The sequence below is a fragment of the Montipora foliosa genome, chromosome 6 (genome assembly GCF_036669935.1).
Source record: "Montipora foliosa isolate CH-2021 chromosome 6, ASM3666993v2, whole genome shotgun sequence".
Classification (NCBI taxonomy): domain Eukaryota; kingdom Metazoa; phylum Cnidaria; class Anthozoa; order Scleractinia; family Acroporidae; genus Montipora; species Montipora foliosa.
The window spans coordinates 448,232-466,576 of NC_090874.1; the positions used below are offsets into that span (position 1 = coordinate 448,232).

The 18,345-nt window shown below is 38.8% G+C and overlaps 1 protein-coding gene and 1 long non-coding RNA gene across 3 annotated transcripts; both read right to left on the minus strand.

The window, feature by feature from the left end:
* Positions 1–702: 702 nt before the first annotated feature.
* LOC138008501 (uncharacterized) lies at positions 703–2,486 on the minus strand. Its single transcript, XR_011124253.1, has 3 exons — positions 2,372–2,486; positions 1,962–2,027; positions 703–1,848 (listed from the first exon to the last, which is right to left on the minus strand). It is a non-coding gene; the product is annotated as an uncharacterized lncRNA (long non-coding RNA).
* A 3,450-nt stretch (positions 2,487–5,936) lies between these two features.
* LOC138006188 (uncharacterized) lies at positions 5,937–17,062 on the minus strand. 2 transcript variants are annotated; one of them, XM_068852350.1, is made up of 5 exons: positions 16,935–17,045; positions 15,079–15,167; positions 13,463–13,549; positions 10,010–10,331; positions 5,937–8,179 (listed from the first exon to the last, which is right to left on the minus strand). In XM_068852350.1, exons 4-5 carry the CDS (start codon positions 10,328–10,330, stop codon positions 7,388–7,390), a joined length of 1,113 nt encoding a protein of 370 aa, XP_068708451.1. In that variant the 5' UTR covers position 10,331; positions 13,463–13,549; positions 15,079–15,167; positions 16,935–17,045; the 3' UTR covers positions 5,937–7,387. The 2 variants fall into 2 exon arrangements, with proteins under 2 accessions (XP_068708451.1, XP_068708450.1); XM_068852349.1 differs by lacking the exon at positions 15,079–15,167 and having other exon boundaries at positions 16,935–17,062.
* Positions 17,063–18,345: the final 1,283 nt, after the last annotated feature.

The following is an 18,345-nucleotide window of genomic DNA, read 5'->3' on the forward strand; positions in this document are numbered from 1 at the left end:
GGAGAACGTGTCACGTGTCATTGGTCAAAACTTCATGACGCCCTAGGGCGAACAAAAGTTCGTGTAAAAAAATATTTGTCAGATTTGAGTCCGAAAAACGGTTGAGTTTATTTATTATTTACTTGTGAATAATTACTACAATCATGTCAACGCATATTTTCAAGCTAGATTGCCATAAGTATGGTTCGTTCTTGGCAAATGACTTCCGATCACTTAACAGGGAATTCACTTTGGTTAGGCCAACTCGTCAAACATCGCAGCACCGGCTTCGAGGCCCGGCTAGCTTCCAAATGATAATGCCAATCTGACGGCGTAAAAAGGTCAGATGCACCAATAAGATGATATTGCTAGGCAGACTTCGAACGCGCGTGCGATGTTCGATGAAGGCCTACTCTGGGACCTTAAGTCGCCTTAAGTTGCAGCGACTGAAGGTCCCATAGTAGGCCTCGATGAGTTTTAGCAACACTGACAGTTATTGACGAGTCACCTAGCAGGATTGAAAGTTACGTATGTCAGACCAGAGTTAGTAGAGGGGAAACATCATGGTTTCTGAGATAAAAACAATTAGAAAAATTTCATACCGATTTTCGGGAATTTCACTTTCCGGTGGGGTACAAAACCGCGCTAGAAAGGAGACTGGGGATAGCAGAACTCCTGCTATCCCCAGTCTCCTTACTAGCGCGGTTTTGTACATCACCGGAAGTGAAAATCCCTATAATTGGTATGAATTTTTTTTTAATTGTTCTTATCTCAAAAAAACCACGTTTCGATTGAGCAAATGGAGAAAAAATTTGTTATACACACTTCAAGTTGAAAAGTTGTCTCTTTTGCCTTAATACAAAGTTAACTAATTGGGTCACAAATTACCCAAAAGAATTATTCCAAACGAAGCCCTCATAGCTAAACGAGGACAATCTTTTGTAAATATGCTCAATCTTACCATTGAAACAAATGATAAACTTTGAATTTTTTTGACGCAGAAAAAACAGTTTACTTTTAAAAGCGAATCGCATTTTAATAGCTTTTAGTTCTATGTCAGTAACTTAAAAGTCCGAGTTTTGCCAAGTTCCTCGTCGATTTTCAAAACTCGATTAGCAAGTCTAGAGTTTAAAAGGACTTTATATCGTTTGGGAAAGAAGATTTAACGCTACATGTTTTTGTAGAACTAAGTTTAACACGAGAAATTTAGCCTCATACTGCTGCATTATATCGCCGAATAACTGATTTTAAAACTATTTTTTATTAGCCAGTACCTCCTTAAAATTTTGTAAAATGTTGCTACACCATCTAAAGAAGTGTACAGCGTCGATTTTAAGACACTGAGCGATCAGTTTCATCTTTAATATTTTGATGGGGTAAGGGGATAAATAAATGGGCTTTCAAATTACATTTGAACAAAAACGATTCCCAAGAATCAATCAAACGATCGCTCAATGTTGAAATGGTGGCTGCTTAGAGAAAGTTCCCCTACGTTATTTAAATGCCCCCTGTTATTTTTAAATCAGAGCAGCAGACTTCCTTATGTCCATTGTCCACTTATTCTCCACCATTTTCTTATGTCCATTTTCCACTGGTCTGCTTCACATTGTGTGCGGAGTTGAGGGCGAAATGCACAATCCAACGAGTGAATCTTATACTTCAGAAAAAGGCCAACTGAGCATTTTACTTCTGAAATTATGGTAAATCGATTCTAAGGGAGATTTGAGTATTTTTTTCTGCCACCATTTCGAAGTAGTATCTTATGTCTACAGTTCTTATCTTTGACGAATATCCACCTAGTTCTTCAATTCATGTCTTCTTTCTTGCTGAATTTCTCTTTCGCTTCACTCTGTTCGCGTGGATAGTGTCCTAAAAATTTAATATAGAAGAACAATTGATGAGACGAAATGAAAACAGCCAAAGAGATCAAGAAATACGTTTGAATCAACTCGTGTTTCACTGTACATATTTAGTATGCTTACCTTTTACCGGTGATATGAGAAGACAATTTTCCTTCGTTGTTCTAAATGTATATGACAGATCGTTTTCTGTGCAGACAAAGACAAGCAAAACAACACATTAGTTTCTGAAACGTACATAATTAAATTGACACGAACACGAGCATTTAATTTTCATGCAGGAAAACTTTAATAATGTATCTTCTAAAACAGCAGTAAAATTATCGACCGGAGTTATACCCCCGAAGCAAAATGCTATGAGACATCGTTAAACTAATCAACATTGAAGTTTAATTTTGACATGAAGACGGTTTAGTTCAAAGCTCAGACGAGTTAGTCACAAAGCACGTGTTTGCTTCGCAAAGAAACGTGTATTTGTTTCCCGCACCTTTCAACCAAATGTTAACCAAAACTGCGTGACTATTCAAACTTACCGCCCTTAAATAAAAAGGAGAAAATGTTGGTTTCCTTCCTCCTGGGCAAATCGGCTCCAAAACATTTTGATGGACGTTCAAATCACAGAGAAACAGCACAGCACATCTTGCCACCATGACAGTCAGCGAAAAATGAGTGAAATTTGGAAATATGAATTGAATATGGATGAGATTGTCGAGAACCAATCAGTGACAAGTTCGTCATCGTGCGAAACAAAAGGCTTTTCTCATGCAAATTTTCGGAAATTTCAATGTAGTGAGAAAGTTAAGCCAACAACAAGCTTTTTATGCTGTGTTTAATTTATTTTAATACTGTTTTTCGATGATTTGCTGCCATTTACATATTAAAAAGTTAAAAAAAAAAAAGAAAACGGGAAGAAAAAGAAGAAAAACGCACTATTTTACCGCAAACAGGTGATAACGACATTCTCGTTTACTCAAGCATTCGTTCATATCAACTGAGCTATTGAGTACTCATGGTAGCAGATGGTATCAAATATAGTTATATTAAAAACAAAACCTCTGCCACCGTGCTGCTGTTGGCATTAAAACGTCGGTGGTAGAAAAGGTAAGTTACCATGCATATAATGAGCGCCCAGTAACAAATTAGAACTTTTTTCAAAGTTATTGATAGGGAAAAAAGCTCCCTTGCAGAAGTGTACAACCCTGAACACGCATCTCTCGAGTCATAAGCATTAGCGAACCCACTAAGCTAATGGTGACATTTGCATAAGTAAAGGTTTCTTAGACTATTTAACAGATATGTAAATTTTACAGAGTCGCGCGATTCTCTGACCATAGAGAGTCTCGTAGCGGTAAATTCAAAAGATTTGAACTGCGATTAACTTCTTAGGCTATTAAATACAGGAACGTTTGGAGAAAGAAGGCAAATCCAACTTCGTATATATTCACATTAAATCAAGAATACAGTTTGAAGTCGTCAAGTCCGAAGAGGAAGCCAGTCAACCTTGGAAACATCACAGCTCAGAAGATGAAGTAAAACACGATCGAGATTAAATCCAGAAATTATTTTGTTGATCAGACGTTCCCTGAATCACCAGGCCAAGCATATCGTGTTGTTAAATATAGCACCGTGGTTGGAGTTGCGCTCAATTGTGGCGTAATATATTTTCAGTGAGATGCCGTACGCATGCGCATTGTCTATCTTTTCAATTGAGTGTGGGTTAATCAATTAAACATTCTCATTCATCGACACAACACACAAATGTGAAATCTTGGCACACTTGAATAAAAAGTAAGTAGTATTTATTCCTCCAAAACACTGAGGATTTCTATGTCACACAAAACTTAATTAAGGCCAAAGATTTCTTCAGAAATACACTCTGTTCCCCCCTCCCCCAAAAAGAAATTGACGACGTGATCTAGCAGGTAGATATGAGCTGAGCAAATTGAGAAAAGGTGGAGAAACTCCAAGCTTTGGAGATAAAAAGTAACAAATACTGTGGGTTGAGCGAAGGAGGTCTGAGTTCTGTTATAGGACCGAAGTACTACCTCGCCAATCGATCTCACTATGTAGGCCTCTCTGCACAAATCAGAGGACATCCATTTAGGATGAAGCCAGAGCGTCTCAGACTTTCCTAGGGGCATTGGCAGGAATGTTTGTTCCTCGTATGTGGCTCCTCAAGCGAGCTTCGCTCAACCCGTTGTGACATTTACTATACACATTTTTTCAGTTATATATTGCAAACTTGTCTGATTTTCGCTCAATTGCGGGATGATTTGTTCTGTTTTAAGTTTTTGCAAAGTGCGCATGTTCATTAGGCTATGAAATATTTCAAAGTTTCTCTTTAATTAACGCAATGGTAAAGACAAATGTGAAATCAAGGCAAACCTTTCGGAGAAGCTTGTGGCGGAAAAGATTCATCTTCCACTGAGACAAGACTGTCTTCAGAAGAAATTCACCCCAAATAACCATAACAAACTGTCTCCTTTTGTTGTGCGGTGTTGCGAATCCATAATCTTGGACAAAAGTTATTGAGAAATGCAATAGACTACTTTTTATTTGCCGATGGTCAACATTGATTTATTGCAGTTTTCTAACATGTGCCCCTCTAAAATAGCACTCACGGGCAGAAAATAACAGTGACCTATAAATTTTTTATGTGCAACACTCTTTACACTTTAAAAACGCCTATAGCCCAAACCCAAGGAACAACTAAAATGAATGAAAAATGAGCACCTCAAGTTATCGCTACTGGCTCATACACTATCAGGCACATTTACCTCTCTTTAGAGGATGTCAATGGCCCATGGCTGATGAAGAGAAAACTTGAACTGTGTGGGAATTAACAGATGTTGTAGAACATCAACGGCCATATATCTGGCCGAAAATATCGAAGAAGCAAAGTTGACATTCTTTTATCTAGGTCATTTTCAGATATCTGCATCCAGCACTCGGTAAATTTCCCTTTATTCTTGGTTGCTTTTACTTCAAATATACACAATGAGGCCTTTTTAGATATTGCGTCAAGGCGGTTGTACTTCATGTTCTCTTTACCATTGATATTAGACGTCGCTAACTTTTTTTTCCCAAAAAAATTGCCACACAAGAAATACGATGTCCTCTCTATGAGCTAAGAAAATTGAGAAAGGTTCGAGATATTCCAAGCTTTGAGGATAAAAAGTGACAAAACACTGTGGGTTGAGCGAAGGTCTGAGTTCTGTTATAGTACCGAAACACTAGCTCGCCAATCGATCTCACTATGTAGGCCTCTCTGATTAGATCAGAGGACATCCATTTAGGATGAAGCCAGAGCGTCTCAGACTTTCCTAGGGGCATTGGCAGAAACGCTAGTTCCTCGTATGTGGCCCCTCAAGCGAGCTTCGCTCAACCCGTTGTGACATTTGCTACACATTTTTTGTCAGTTATTTATTGCAAACTTGTCTGATTTTCGCACAATTGTGGGATGATTTATTCTGTTTTTGCGCATGTTCATTAGGCAGGAATGCTTGCTCCTCGTAGGTGGCCCCTTAAGCGAGCTTTGCTCAATCCTTTGTGACAATTGCCTCATAGTTTTTTTCAGTTATGTATTACATCTTTGTCTGATTTTCTGTCGATTGTGGGACGATTTATTGTTTTAAGTTTTTACCAAGTGCGCATGTTCATTAGGCTATTCTTTTAAGAAGAGCGTAAGTGGGAATAAAATCTCTGAAAGTTTCTCGTTAATCAACGCAGTGTTAGAGGCAAATGTGAAATCAGGCCAAACTTTTCGGAGAAGCTTGTGGCGGAGAAGATCTTCCACTGAGACAAGACTGTCTCCAGAAGGGAATTCGCCCAAATTAAAAAACCCTCAAAAAATTGTTTGTTTTTGTTGTGCGATCTTTGGCTTTGTAAAAATTAGTTGGAAATCCTCAATCTTTGGAAAAAAAAACTCGTTGAGTACTGCAATACTTACTTACTTATCCTCATCGGGCCCATGAGGACTCTTAAGGCCGGAAGAGAGAACTGTAATAGACTACTTTTATTTACCAAGGGTTAATATTTATTTATAGCAGTTTTCTAACATGTGGCCCTCAACTTGAACAACAAATTTGTCAAATTGACGTCACAGGAGTTCCTAAGCGCTTTTTATGAGACCTGTGAGACGGTTGTATTACTAAAATGTTCTTATTTGCGCACATTTTGCATGCTGAAGGTGCATGCATGAGAGACATATTATCCAGACTAAAAAATCATTTCGAAGAAGAAAGAAAACACTGCATCGGGCATAAATCGATTTGGATTGGATTGGATTGGATTCGAGATAGATGGGGTACTGGATGGCACTCTAACCACATATGCATGTAATCCAAGCCAATGCTTTAATGAAGAAGAAAATTTCTCAATACTTGACGTTTCTGTAATTCCCGTCACAGGAGTTCCTCACCAAGCTACACAAAAGCAATTCGAAGCATAAAGAAAAATGCATCGGCTAGGAATCGATTCGGATTCGGTACCCGGGAAGATTGGAATGGTCAGGGCGAAATAACTACATGAGCAGTGCCTGACGATGCTTACAGGGAAACGCAAAATTTAAAGTAGCGATTCGTTTTTTTCTAACTGTAATACTTAGAAGTTGTCTACAAACTATGCATTTATCCACCATTTCAAAGGCGTATGAATCATGCACCTTTGGTGATCTTTATATTTCGTTATTCACGTTTTTGGGAGTACAAATTGAAGTCTTCCTTGGAAATGAAGTACCAGACGTGAATTTGGAGGATCATCCATCAAAACGAATCTACTTGATAACGCGAGATATAAACTATAACATAGCGTTCAAATTCACACTATCAACAGTTGGACCATTGTGCATTATAAAAAATCCTGCTAAGAAGGCTCACGTTTCACCAAACTGAACATTTGTTTGTTTTGGAAAGCTGGTTGACTTCAAGACTCATATCTTTATTAACGTTACAAAATAAACAAAAAAACAGTTCCCGGTTTCAAGGTCTGTTCAAGTTAGTCGCAGTGAGAGACTTTAGGGTTCTATTCAGTTTTTTTGTAAATTTCGTGGGTATGAAGGCTGAATTTCGCAAGAAATGTATTGTACTTGAGACTCGTTTTAAAATAGAGGTTGAAATGAACTCTTCTATGACTATGGTCCCTGTCATTTAGCTTTGCTTAATTAAATGAGTTGCGTAGAAGTTTGGAGAGCACTGCAGATGCTTAAGTCGCTTTTGGCTAAGTCCCTCCAACTCTCTAAAATGTAACAGAAAGAGAACGTCATCAGTCCTGACCATTCCGGCTGAATCAGAATCTTCACCCTCACGGCATTCGAACGGAAACGTATTTCCGGTGGTCACTTTTCTCCGCCGAAACGACAACCGGATATACATCTGCGTTCGTAGGATATGGACCGCTTGGCATCAAGTCTTCTCTCATCATTCATCTAAATTGAAACCATTAGTGCAAAATAGTATTACTTTCACATTTATAGACCAGAGCTTCGCCTCTGTCTTGAAACTTGAACAACAAAACCATGTTACATTGATATCATGAGAATGCCTTTCAAATTATAGCTCAGCTCCGAGCCACCACTGCGTAGTCGAGAGGGAATTTTTCGTGCACTTGTGTTGTGGATTAGTGACATCATAAAAGCCAAAGTTATCTTCATGCATAACTGCACCAGCCCTGGGGTCCCATTCACAGCTGTTTTTACCACTCCAATAAGAATCAGTATGCATATGTTGATAATCTCTCTGTACTTGCATCCCCTTACAATCCGTGCAGTTGATACCTCGAACCGAAACATACTCGTACTGTCGGCATTTGTCTTGGTTTGCAAAGGTTAACAGGTCTGTGGCTGTCAGCGATGCGCGTGCGTAGTCAGAGTACGTGAGGCCTGATGGGAAGCTACATGTGACTCGCCAGTGTGTTGAGTTATCCCTGATGGTAACCAATGCTTGATACGAGACTCGGAAGTCGTCCCATGTAAAATTATTCTCGTTTCGTGGAAAGTCGTGATAAAAAGGTTTGTTTTTGTAAAACTCCTTGTTTCCCAGGGAAAATGATTCTATGAGGGTCCATGCTTTTCCAGCCTCAGAGCTGAAATCACAGTAGGTCCGAATAGTCTTGTTAAAGCTGATAACGAGGTCATAAATCCCAGAAACCACTCCTGGCTTAATCCTTGCGATAGATTGACAAGACTTCACCGCTGGATTAAACAATTCACATCTTTTTCCATAGTAATGTTCAGAGCATGCGCAAGCATACTGTTCTTTGATGTTACCACACGTTTCTCGGCACGTGCCTCCGTTGAGGCAGGGCCGGGATTCACAACATCCGTTCAAACAGCTCCCATTACCCTGAAAACAAAAGTATACTCACTCAGCAACCGTTCATTTGACTAAGTACTCAATATACCCTTTCAGGAGCTCACAAACCTGAGCCTACAAAATAGAAACAGCAGTACACGAGAGTTGGAAATCATAAAAGTTTCATGCTTGAATGAGACTTGAATTCATCACCGCGCGATTTGCCAACTGAGCTATCAAGCCATCTGAAAGCTGGTGCCCGTTTCTCGAAAGTCCCGAAAACTGTTCGGGTCCGAAAAGTCACTTCCGAAACTTCCATCCGCTTGTTTTGATAACCTGTTCTTTGAACGTGTTTTCAAGGTAACAAAAAGCAAAATGGTTGTGAAGTTTGATGGCTGAAAAGCTCTCCATTTTTCAAGAAACAGAGGAAATGAAAAGAGCCCGAAACGTTCCGGGACTTTCGAGAACTGAACGGACCCCAGGTCACCCGTGAGTTCGAGTTTTTACCCGAAAGAAGTGAACGAATAGATAACACAGAATATATGAAATGTTCAAATATTTGAACTGAGGAAATTGAAATACATGAAATCTGAAGATCACGGCGATGATCTCCAACTCTCCTGTATTTTAATTTCTGAAGTTCAAATATATGAACATTTTATTTTATTCTGTATCATTCACAAATAGAAGTAGAATTGAAGTAGAAGTTGAAGCGAACTCTTCTACAGTGATTATGGCTTCAAACCACCACCATATCTCCTCTCGGATTCATCAATTCCTCAGAACGTTTACAACAAGAAAAGCTTTAGAGCCTTCTATTGTTTGCTTATAACCAATCACCGTTCCATCTGAACATGGATGAGCCCATAAACAGGAGCCTACAACTCCAACACCAACCTCGTTCCCAGGCTCTCTCTGAGAGAGAGCCTGGGAACGAGGTTGCTCCAACACTAGGTCTGTGGAACAGATCAAGCTTTTTTTGGACGAGGTTTTAAATAAGATTTGACTTGCACGAGTGACTTTTCTCGATCACATGGGTAATCTAATTTCTCATGCAAGACTTGTGATTGGCTGGAAAGGTCCAGTTTCGCGGGAAAATCAATCTAAAAATAACTTGTTCTGTAAAAACTCCAGAGACTATTTTCCCAATCCCATAATGCAGTACGTTTTGGGGGGTTCTTTACATAAAAACAATACAAGGTATTCACTCTTGGGACTGTATAACGCTTCAGTGAATTGGATATCCATTGTTTTAATGCAAACAACCCCCCCCCCCCCCCAAAAAAAAAAATGAAGTGTATTATGGGATTTGCGAAAACAGAGAATTTCATAAACTCGATTAAGTTGTACCCTCCTAGTCATGATTTCCTGCTTTTGAGAAAACGATTCGAGTTCAAAGTCTCAGTAGAACTGAATCGGCTCCTACTGATTTAGTATTCAGTAGCTCCTGATGTATAATAATAATAATAATAATAATAAAACAAAAAGAAAATTGAAAACACGTTCACTGAGGTTGTTAAACAAATCGAAAATTACGTCTGCAATCAATTTTTTTTTTAAGTTTGTATCACTGAGAAAAAAATGAATTTTGGAATCACTTTTTGATTTTCATATTTTTAAGGTACCGCCATTTTGAACAATTGTATTACGGTATGTTACCGTAACACGTCACAATTATTCAAGATGGCGGCGCCCAGGAAATCTGAAAAGAAAAATAAGCGATTCTGGAAGTGATACAAACGCTTTCATTGAGTAAAAAACCGAACAATTTTGATTATAAACAAGGAGTGGAGTTTCCCTTAACACTTGCATGGTTAGCTGAAAGATTTAGAATATTTAAAGCATGTTCCTGATAAGACGTGGCTCAAAGTATCATCTAACCTCGACGTCGTTTTGCTGCATAATATACAGGAGAGTTCCTTGTCTAGCTACCAGATCCCCATCCGCATTGTCTAACAGCTCGCAACTGGCCCTAGTCACTTGAAACGCCAAGCAGCCACAGACCCTCGCGCAATGACGAAAACACTCCACTGCACTGGTAACCTCCACTGAGTGAATAGTATGCTTCATGACCGCGACATCTTTAGTGAACACGTTGTATATAAACATTAACGGTGTTTTATATTCCATGCTGTTTGAAGAGGTTGATATCAGTATCAGCGCTCCCGTGGCAAACCAAAGAGCTCGGTAAACGACAGTCATCCTAAGAGATTGTAAAATATCAAAACAAGCTTGAAACCGTCAAAAAGAGCTGTTGGAACGTCTTTCACTCTCACAGAGTATAGGTCAGTATACCCTGAGCGGGTGACCTCTCCGCACCCCTGCTCGTATCAATCGAATAGAACAGTTAGGAGTTTCTAGACAACAAATACGAACGTAGGGATAAAAACAAACATATATTAGAGAATGCGAAACATTTTGAATTAAAATTCGTTCACAGATTTTCCGTGACAAAAAAGCAGAAAGATTTCAAAATACTTCAAGACGTCGGAAAGATAGTTACGTTTACTTTAAACTATTGAAAAACGGAAATGATACATGAATGTCTACCCTACCCTTTCGTCTAAAAGTCGTTCTTGTAAGTTGCTTTAGTTTCGAAAACATTTCTACGGCAAAATACGGTACGCTTTCATAAGTCTGACTTTCTGTGACAATTCAGCTTCGGATATCATATATTTGCCAAGCAGTTTTCATGTGAACATTTTTTCAGCCCTGTACGGAGAGATTTTAATGACTGGATCGAGAGTTAGTTGATTTTGAAAGGCCCAGTATGTCACTGGGCCGCATAATACACAAATGTAGAAAATAAGAAGACCGCATTCGGAATCATACGGTTGATGCAAAGACCTTTCAACACATAAAAACGCAAATTATGTTTTCAGAGGTGATGTTTCTTCCTAAATTTCTTCCTAATTTGAACAGTTGGAAGAGAAATATATTATCCTGAAACGAACCATCAACAATTCCCAAAGGCGCACCTCACGGTAATGTCTTTGGGTTAGTCTAATTGAAAAAGGGAACTTGATGTAACCACAAAGTGTTCAAGTTCAGGTACGGACGAGTTCTTATTTAAAATATTCAAAGGTGGTCGTACTTTTATCATCTGTCTTGGTTTACATAGATACAATTAAAACTATTCCGTCTCCCCCAAAATACAGATACAAATCATGAACATTCATGGACTATGCTTACTTTTTGGATGTTTTTTTCAATCAGTTAAGGCAAGTTTCAAACGTTGAACTTTACATGTGCCCAATCTAATGCAAATGAGCGAAAACAATATATTTTTCTCATTGCATTAGATTCGGCACCGGTGGCTCAGTTGGTTGAGCATCGGGCTGTCATGCAGGAGTTCTAACCCCGGCCGGATCAACACTCAGGATCTTAAAATAACTGAGGAGAAAGTGCTGCCTTTGTAATTTCATCTGCAAATGGTTAGACTTTCAAGTCTTCTCTGATAAGGACTATAAACCGTAGGCACTGTCTCATAAATATCTTCTATGTTCATAAGTTCCCTGTGGGACGTTAAAGAACCTAAGCACTATTCGAGAAGAGTAGGGGATGAAGTCCCCGGTGTTGTGGCTGTCCTGTTCTCTCCAGCAGAAATGGCCGGCTTGGCGGTGATGTCTCTAAAAAGGTTTGAGGTGTATGAGGCCACCTAAGCAGAAACAGCCACAAGTCAAAAAGGGACTTTGCCAAGTGCTGGAACATGTAGATGTAGATGTGAAAGTTCGACGTTTGAAACGAGCCTAAGTGCAAGTGAGGCAGATGTTTTCAAAATGAGCAAAAAATGGACAAGTCCGAACCAAAACTCTAATTAGAAACTTTTGTGATATCAAGTATCACTTTTGAATGTGTAAATGTCGTCTTGAAAACAACTTGAAGAACTGTCAGGTCGAACAAACAAATAACAATCGCAGTTTTTACTATCACATATATTTAAATTATCCCTCTCGATTACTTAATTGGATCTGTGCAAATATCGTGGATTTTTAATCATTAAACGATTTAAGCTTTTCTCCCTTTCTGCAAAACTTCAAAGTCGCCGTTCCATGCTTCTTTCCGACAAGGGAAGATTTGAGCGTTCATCCTTGAACCAAATTTTACTTAGTAGCGAATTCTTTCTGTCGAAGAAAAGTCAAAGATGGGGGTTTTAAAATAACTGTTGCCTTACTATTTTTTACTATGGAAAAAGCCTTTGTAAAAAGAACAGGACGATAAAACTTTCAGCGGAATCAAACTTGACCGTTCTTGGCATACAGCACAAGGAAATTACATGAAACAATACCGTAGTAAATACCGTAGGGTCTCAAAAGACGCGAGACACGAAATACTACAGCGCATTCATTTTTACCGGCTACAATCAAAATCCCAGTTTACCATTCCGTTTTTCAATCCCATAGGTGGCGCAAATGGTTTTCTAGCCCGCGAGCAAGCTCTCTCGAGGGGTTGGGGGAGGGTGGTGTACGTCTTTCCTTCCCCGCCCCCTCGAAAATATCTCTCCTAAAATTTTCCTCTTTTTCTGCAATGGTGCTTTCATATCACACAGCTTAAAAAAAGAGTGATACAACGAATGCCCAATTGGTCTAAGAACAGGAGAAAAGCAATTTACAATTTTCAATATTGCAGACATGTTTGAGCAGAAACTTCTGCCTTCTTCAGTGCAAGAGTTACATGAGATTCGAATCTGGATAGAAATATCTTGTTAGGAACTTAAGCACTTAATTTGCACTCTTTATACATTTATCTCATGTTGTATTTGTACTCATTAACATTTATCAGCAGATATTTATATTTAGATTTGCATCTCATGTCATACTTGCATTGAAAAAGGCTGAAGTTTCTGCCGAACCACGTCTCAAACATTGAATTAAATTCGTTATTTGTATTTAAAATACTTAAGGCCCAGTAATACGGGCAACATTTTTCTTGCAACTTGTCGCCCAACAATGTCGGTTGCGTTGCAAGTTGAGATGGTTTGTTTTGTGTGTATTACCACCTTCTTGAGCAACAAATTTTTATGTTGCAAAAAGTAGACGTTGTACAAGAAGGTGGTAACACGCGCAACAAACAATCTCAACTTGCAACGCAACATTGTTAGGTGACAAGTTGCACGAAAAATGTTGCCCGTATTACTGGGCCTTTAATCAATGTAACATGATTTGATGTTACACTGGTTTCGGACTCTCTTAAATGTACAAGTCAGCAGGTCTTTGGATTTAAAATTTTAAGCTACATCCGAATTTCTACAAACCATATTAGCATCAGACTATGTCTAATTGTCAACCTCAGCAGTGTGAATCTTCATTTTGGGCTTATTAATGTACTGGTTACCTTCCTCGCAGATTTGCATCAAGTTGTCATTCCTCCACGACTATGTTAATGGGTCCAGAATTCGAAATGTGCGCTAACTTTAAGAAACTGAAATTAAAGAGTAAATGAAAACCTCAACCATTGTCAAGTGCCAACTTTCTCAGTCTACATAGGGAAGATATCGTTGACGACACCTATTGTCATTAATGTGCCAACCAGAGCCTCATTGGCTGTCGAAACAAAGGGTCTTTAGTTCCTGTGGTTGACATATTTGAACGACAAAAGCAATGTTTGTAAACAGATATCTTTCCTACAGGACAAAAATGTGCCATGGGCTCAAAAACATCTCACTCAATATGATTACAAATATGGCACCATTTGACATTTCCGTGAGTGCAAATAGTATGTGGAACGTTTGTCACGTGATCCTACAATTGGTTAATGGCCTACTAGGCTCCTACGAGTCTTCTATAGCTCAGCGGTCGAGCATCCGAACTAGTAATCGGAAGAACATCGGTTCGATTCGGCTCCGAGTTGTCTTGAATGACGCACTGTGTTTACTGCCCAGGAAAACAGTTCCCTCTTTAATGAAAAAAACCTCAGTTGCACGACGAAATTTCATCCGAAACGCGTCCTACAAAGTCCTCGCATTCATTTGGTCCCACAATTGTTGCAAATTTTGTGAGAAGTGGTTTCAACTATCTGCAACGTTCTCTCTGTTATAGGAAATGTGTCGAATTAAACAGATATAGTACTAAAGGCGAACTGTTAAAACACCCGTTAGAGGTGGTTTGCAACCAATCTCTGGAGACACAGATAAGAATGCTGCAAAGCACAATTGCTGATGGACGTACAAAAAGAGCTAATGGCCGATGACGTAAGGTGAAAACCACCAAAAAAAGGGCCATGGACAGAACGAGTTTACAAAAAGATCTCGTTTTAAGCTTCATTCACGGCCCGTCCGAGCACATCTTGTAAGCTTAAGAATTGCCTGCTCCTTCCTTTTTATCTCTCTCTGCATTCTTCCCTCCTTTATATACCTTACCAAGGCTGGTGACAATTACGTCCCCCCTATGTGTATACATCTGATGTCATTCTAGCGAAGCCGAAAAATCAAAGCACGAGTATAATAGACCATTCCTTTACCTCTTTTTCAAAACGAGTCCAAGACTGGTCTTTTTCTAAAAATCAAATTTCACTCGTATGTGGATGGCAAGACTTAAAATAAATTTCGTTCTGGACCTTTCTTTCCCAGAGGCTGAAGAAAACTAGTAAAAGCAGCTATTGTATTTGCTGACTTTAACAACTTGTTTGCTCAGAGATTGCGCTGGTCAAACCAACGAAACCTCTGAAACAGAACCTTTCTTCTTTAAGTGTTTTTTCGAACGTCTGGCCATCACTAAGTTTACATTATCTACGGCAAAAATTTACGGCGGAATCGTTTTCAAAAAAATCACCTTCGCCGTAACGACTCTTTTGAAAGAAAATGATTGATATTTGTGTCTGGGAAAAGAATGCATTTGTTATGCAAATATTTCAGAAAACCAATATTGCCGCTGGTAAACAGCTGATCGCAAACTTCCTATCATGGTTTAATTTGTCAGAACATGATTGGTTAACATCATGGTCACGCTTACTACTCCATCCTCAAAAGATTAGAATTGACTGTCCAGTTCTGGTGGCAGAGCTTTTTCGTTCGCAGCACCAAAACTATGGAACTCTTTGCCTGAGAACATTAAAAAAAGCGAAGACTGTAAACCTAACCCTAACCCCAAAAATGTATCTCTTTAGAGAGTCTTTTTCATCTTTGTAATTTGTTATTTTGGTTTTGATTAGATAGGGAGTTTATTTAGTGTTAAAATGAGCTGTGGAAATGCGCCTTACAATGAGAAACGTGGGGTTAAAAAATAACCAGTCATCCTCTTGAAATTACTACAAGAGATTTCGATCGTTGATCATTCAACGTAAGTGCTTTCGAAATGTGAAGAAAAATGAGAACTGGTTTTTCTCACCGTAGTAGCACTCAGAACGCAATGCGTCTGTACGGGGCTAAACTCATGTTTTGCAAATAAAATAAGCTGCAGTTACACCGTGAAATTAAATGACGCCACTTTTCCCTAGACCCTGAGTTTTGAAAGCGAGTAATGGCGGACCGTGAAACCCAAAACCTGCACTCAAAGTTAACAGCCTTTAGATAAAAATCAAAGCTCAAAATCTACCAGTCAGGTGTTAAGGAAACACACTTTCAAAATCTGAAGAAAAGAAGGAACTGCTTTTGTATCATAGTAGCGATTTAAGTTTTCAACATTACTTTATGTAGCTTATAGTTTATTACTTTTAAAGATATAACGATCGCGAAAATATTAAACAGTTTGCTTACCCAGTAAAGGGGGCCCGCCTTTTTGGGGACACCAAGGAGTGATTTTAACGCTCAATCGAAACATCGTGGTTTTCTGAGATAAAAACAATTAGAAAAATTTCATACCGACTTTCCTTCCATGTTCTTCAAGCTTTTAAAAATCGGAATTTTCACTTCCGGGGGGGTAAAAAAAGCGCCCTACTAAGAAGACTGGGGATAGCAAAACTTTTGACGACAAAATCCTGCTATCCCCAGTCTCCTTATTACCGCTGTTTGTGCATCAACGGGGATGAAAATCCCGATAATCGGAATGAAATTTTTCTAATTGTTTTTATCTCAGAAAACCATGTTTCGATTGAGCAAATAAAGAAAAACCTGTTATACATACTTTAAGTTGAAAAGTCGTCTCTGTTGCCTTGATACAAAGTTAACGAACTGAGTCACAAATTAACCAAAAATATGATTCCAAAAGAAGCTCCTCATAGCTAAACGTGAGCAATCTTTTGTAAATATGCTGGATCTTATCATCGAAACAAATGATGAAATTAGAAAATTTTAACGCAAAGAAAAACAGTTTACTTTTAAAGAGAGTCGCAAGCATTTAATTTTCTTGCATAATGTATCCTCTAAAACGGCAGTAAAATTATCAACCGGAATTTTTCCCTCCAAGCAAAATCCTATGAGACATCGCTAAACTAATCAACATTAAAGTTTAATTTTGACATGAAGACGATTTTGTTCAAAGCATAGTTACTAGAGGGGAATGGTTATGAAACCTGACAAATTTCTTTGTTGTAGGTTTTTGGCCTTGACCGTGCACAAAACACAATAGTTGTTTACTCCATAATGCGGAACTAACCAATAGAAACGTGTTGGTTACGTAATTCATGCATAGTGTATGAGCGCAAAACAAAAGATTGTGCACGGTCGTGGACTTTGCAACCTAAATCTTGGCTGCTTTGTTTGCTCTTTTGATGTTCGCCGAGCTTCCAAACCATTCCCCTCTATTAACTATGTTCAAAGCTCAAACGACTTAGTCACAAAACACGTGTTTGCTTCGCAAAGAAGCGTGTATTTGTTTCCCGCACCTTTCAACGAAATGTTAACCAAAACTGCATGACAGTTCAAACTTACCGGCCTTTTTTAAAAAGGAGAAAATATTGGTTTCCTTCCTCTTGGGCAAACCGGCTTCAAAACATTTTGATGGACTTTCAAATCACAGAGAAACAGCACAGCACATCTTGCCACCATGACAGTCAGCGAAAAACGAGCGAAATTTGGAAATATGAATTGAATATGGTGATATTGTCGAGAACCAATCAGTGACAATTTCGTCATTGTGCAAACAAAAGACTTTTGTTATGCAAATTTTCGGAAGTTTCAATGCAGTGAGAAAGTTAAGCCAACAACAAGCTTTTTATGCTGTGTCTAATTTAATTTAATATTCTTTTTCGATGATTTGATTCCATTTAAAGATTGAAAAGGTTTAAAAAAAAAAGGAAACAGGAAGAAAAACGCACTATTTTACCACGAACAGGTGCTAACGACATTCTTGTTGATTCAAGAATACGTTCATATCAAGTGAGCTATCGAGTACTCATAATAACAGACGGGATCAAATAAAGTTATATTGAAAACAAAACCTCTACCACCGTGCTGCTGGCATTGAAACGTCGGTGGAAGAAAAGGTAAGTTACCATGCATATAATGAGCGCCCAGTAACAAATTAGAACTTTGTTTTTTTTTTTAGTTATTGATAAGGAAAAAATCTCCATTGAAGAAGTGTACAACCCTAATCACGCATCTCTCGACTCGCAAGCACTAGCGAATCCACTAGGCTAATGGTAACATGAGCATAAAGTAAGGATTCTTAGACTACTTAAATAGTAGCGCGCTTCTCTGACCATAGAGGGTCTCGTAGCGGTAAATTAAAAAAACCTGAATTGCGATTAACTTCTTAGGCTATCAAATACAGGAACGTTTGGAGGAAGAAGGCAAATCCAACTTCGTATATATTTACATTAAATCAAGGATACAGTTTGAAGTCGTCAAGTCCGAAAAGGAAACCAGTCATCATGGCAAACATCACAGCTCAGAAGATGAAGTAAAACACTCAGTCTGTGGGTTGAGCGAAGGAGGTCGGAGTTATACTCGCCACTGAAGCACTACCTCGCCAATCGATCTCACTATGTAGGCCTCTCTGACCAGATCAGAGGACATCTATTTAGGACGAAGCCAGAGCGTCTCAGACTTTCCTAGGGGCATTGGCAGGAATCCTTGTTCCTTGCACGGTATGTGGCCCTAAGGCGAGCTTCGCTCAACCCGTTTTGCTAAATAGTTTTTTCAGTTATATATTTCATCTTTGCCTGATTTTCGCTTGATTGTGGAATGATTTATTCTGTTTTAAATTTTTACCATCATTAGGAGTTTTTCTTCAGCAGAGAGTGGCTATGAAATCTCTCAAGGTTTCTCGTTAGTCAACCCAACGTTACAGGCAATGAGAAATCAGGCCAAACTTTTCGGAAAAGCTTGATATTTCACTCAG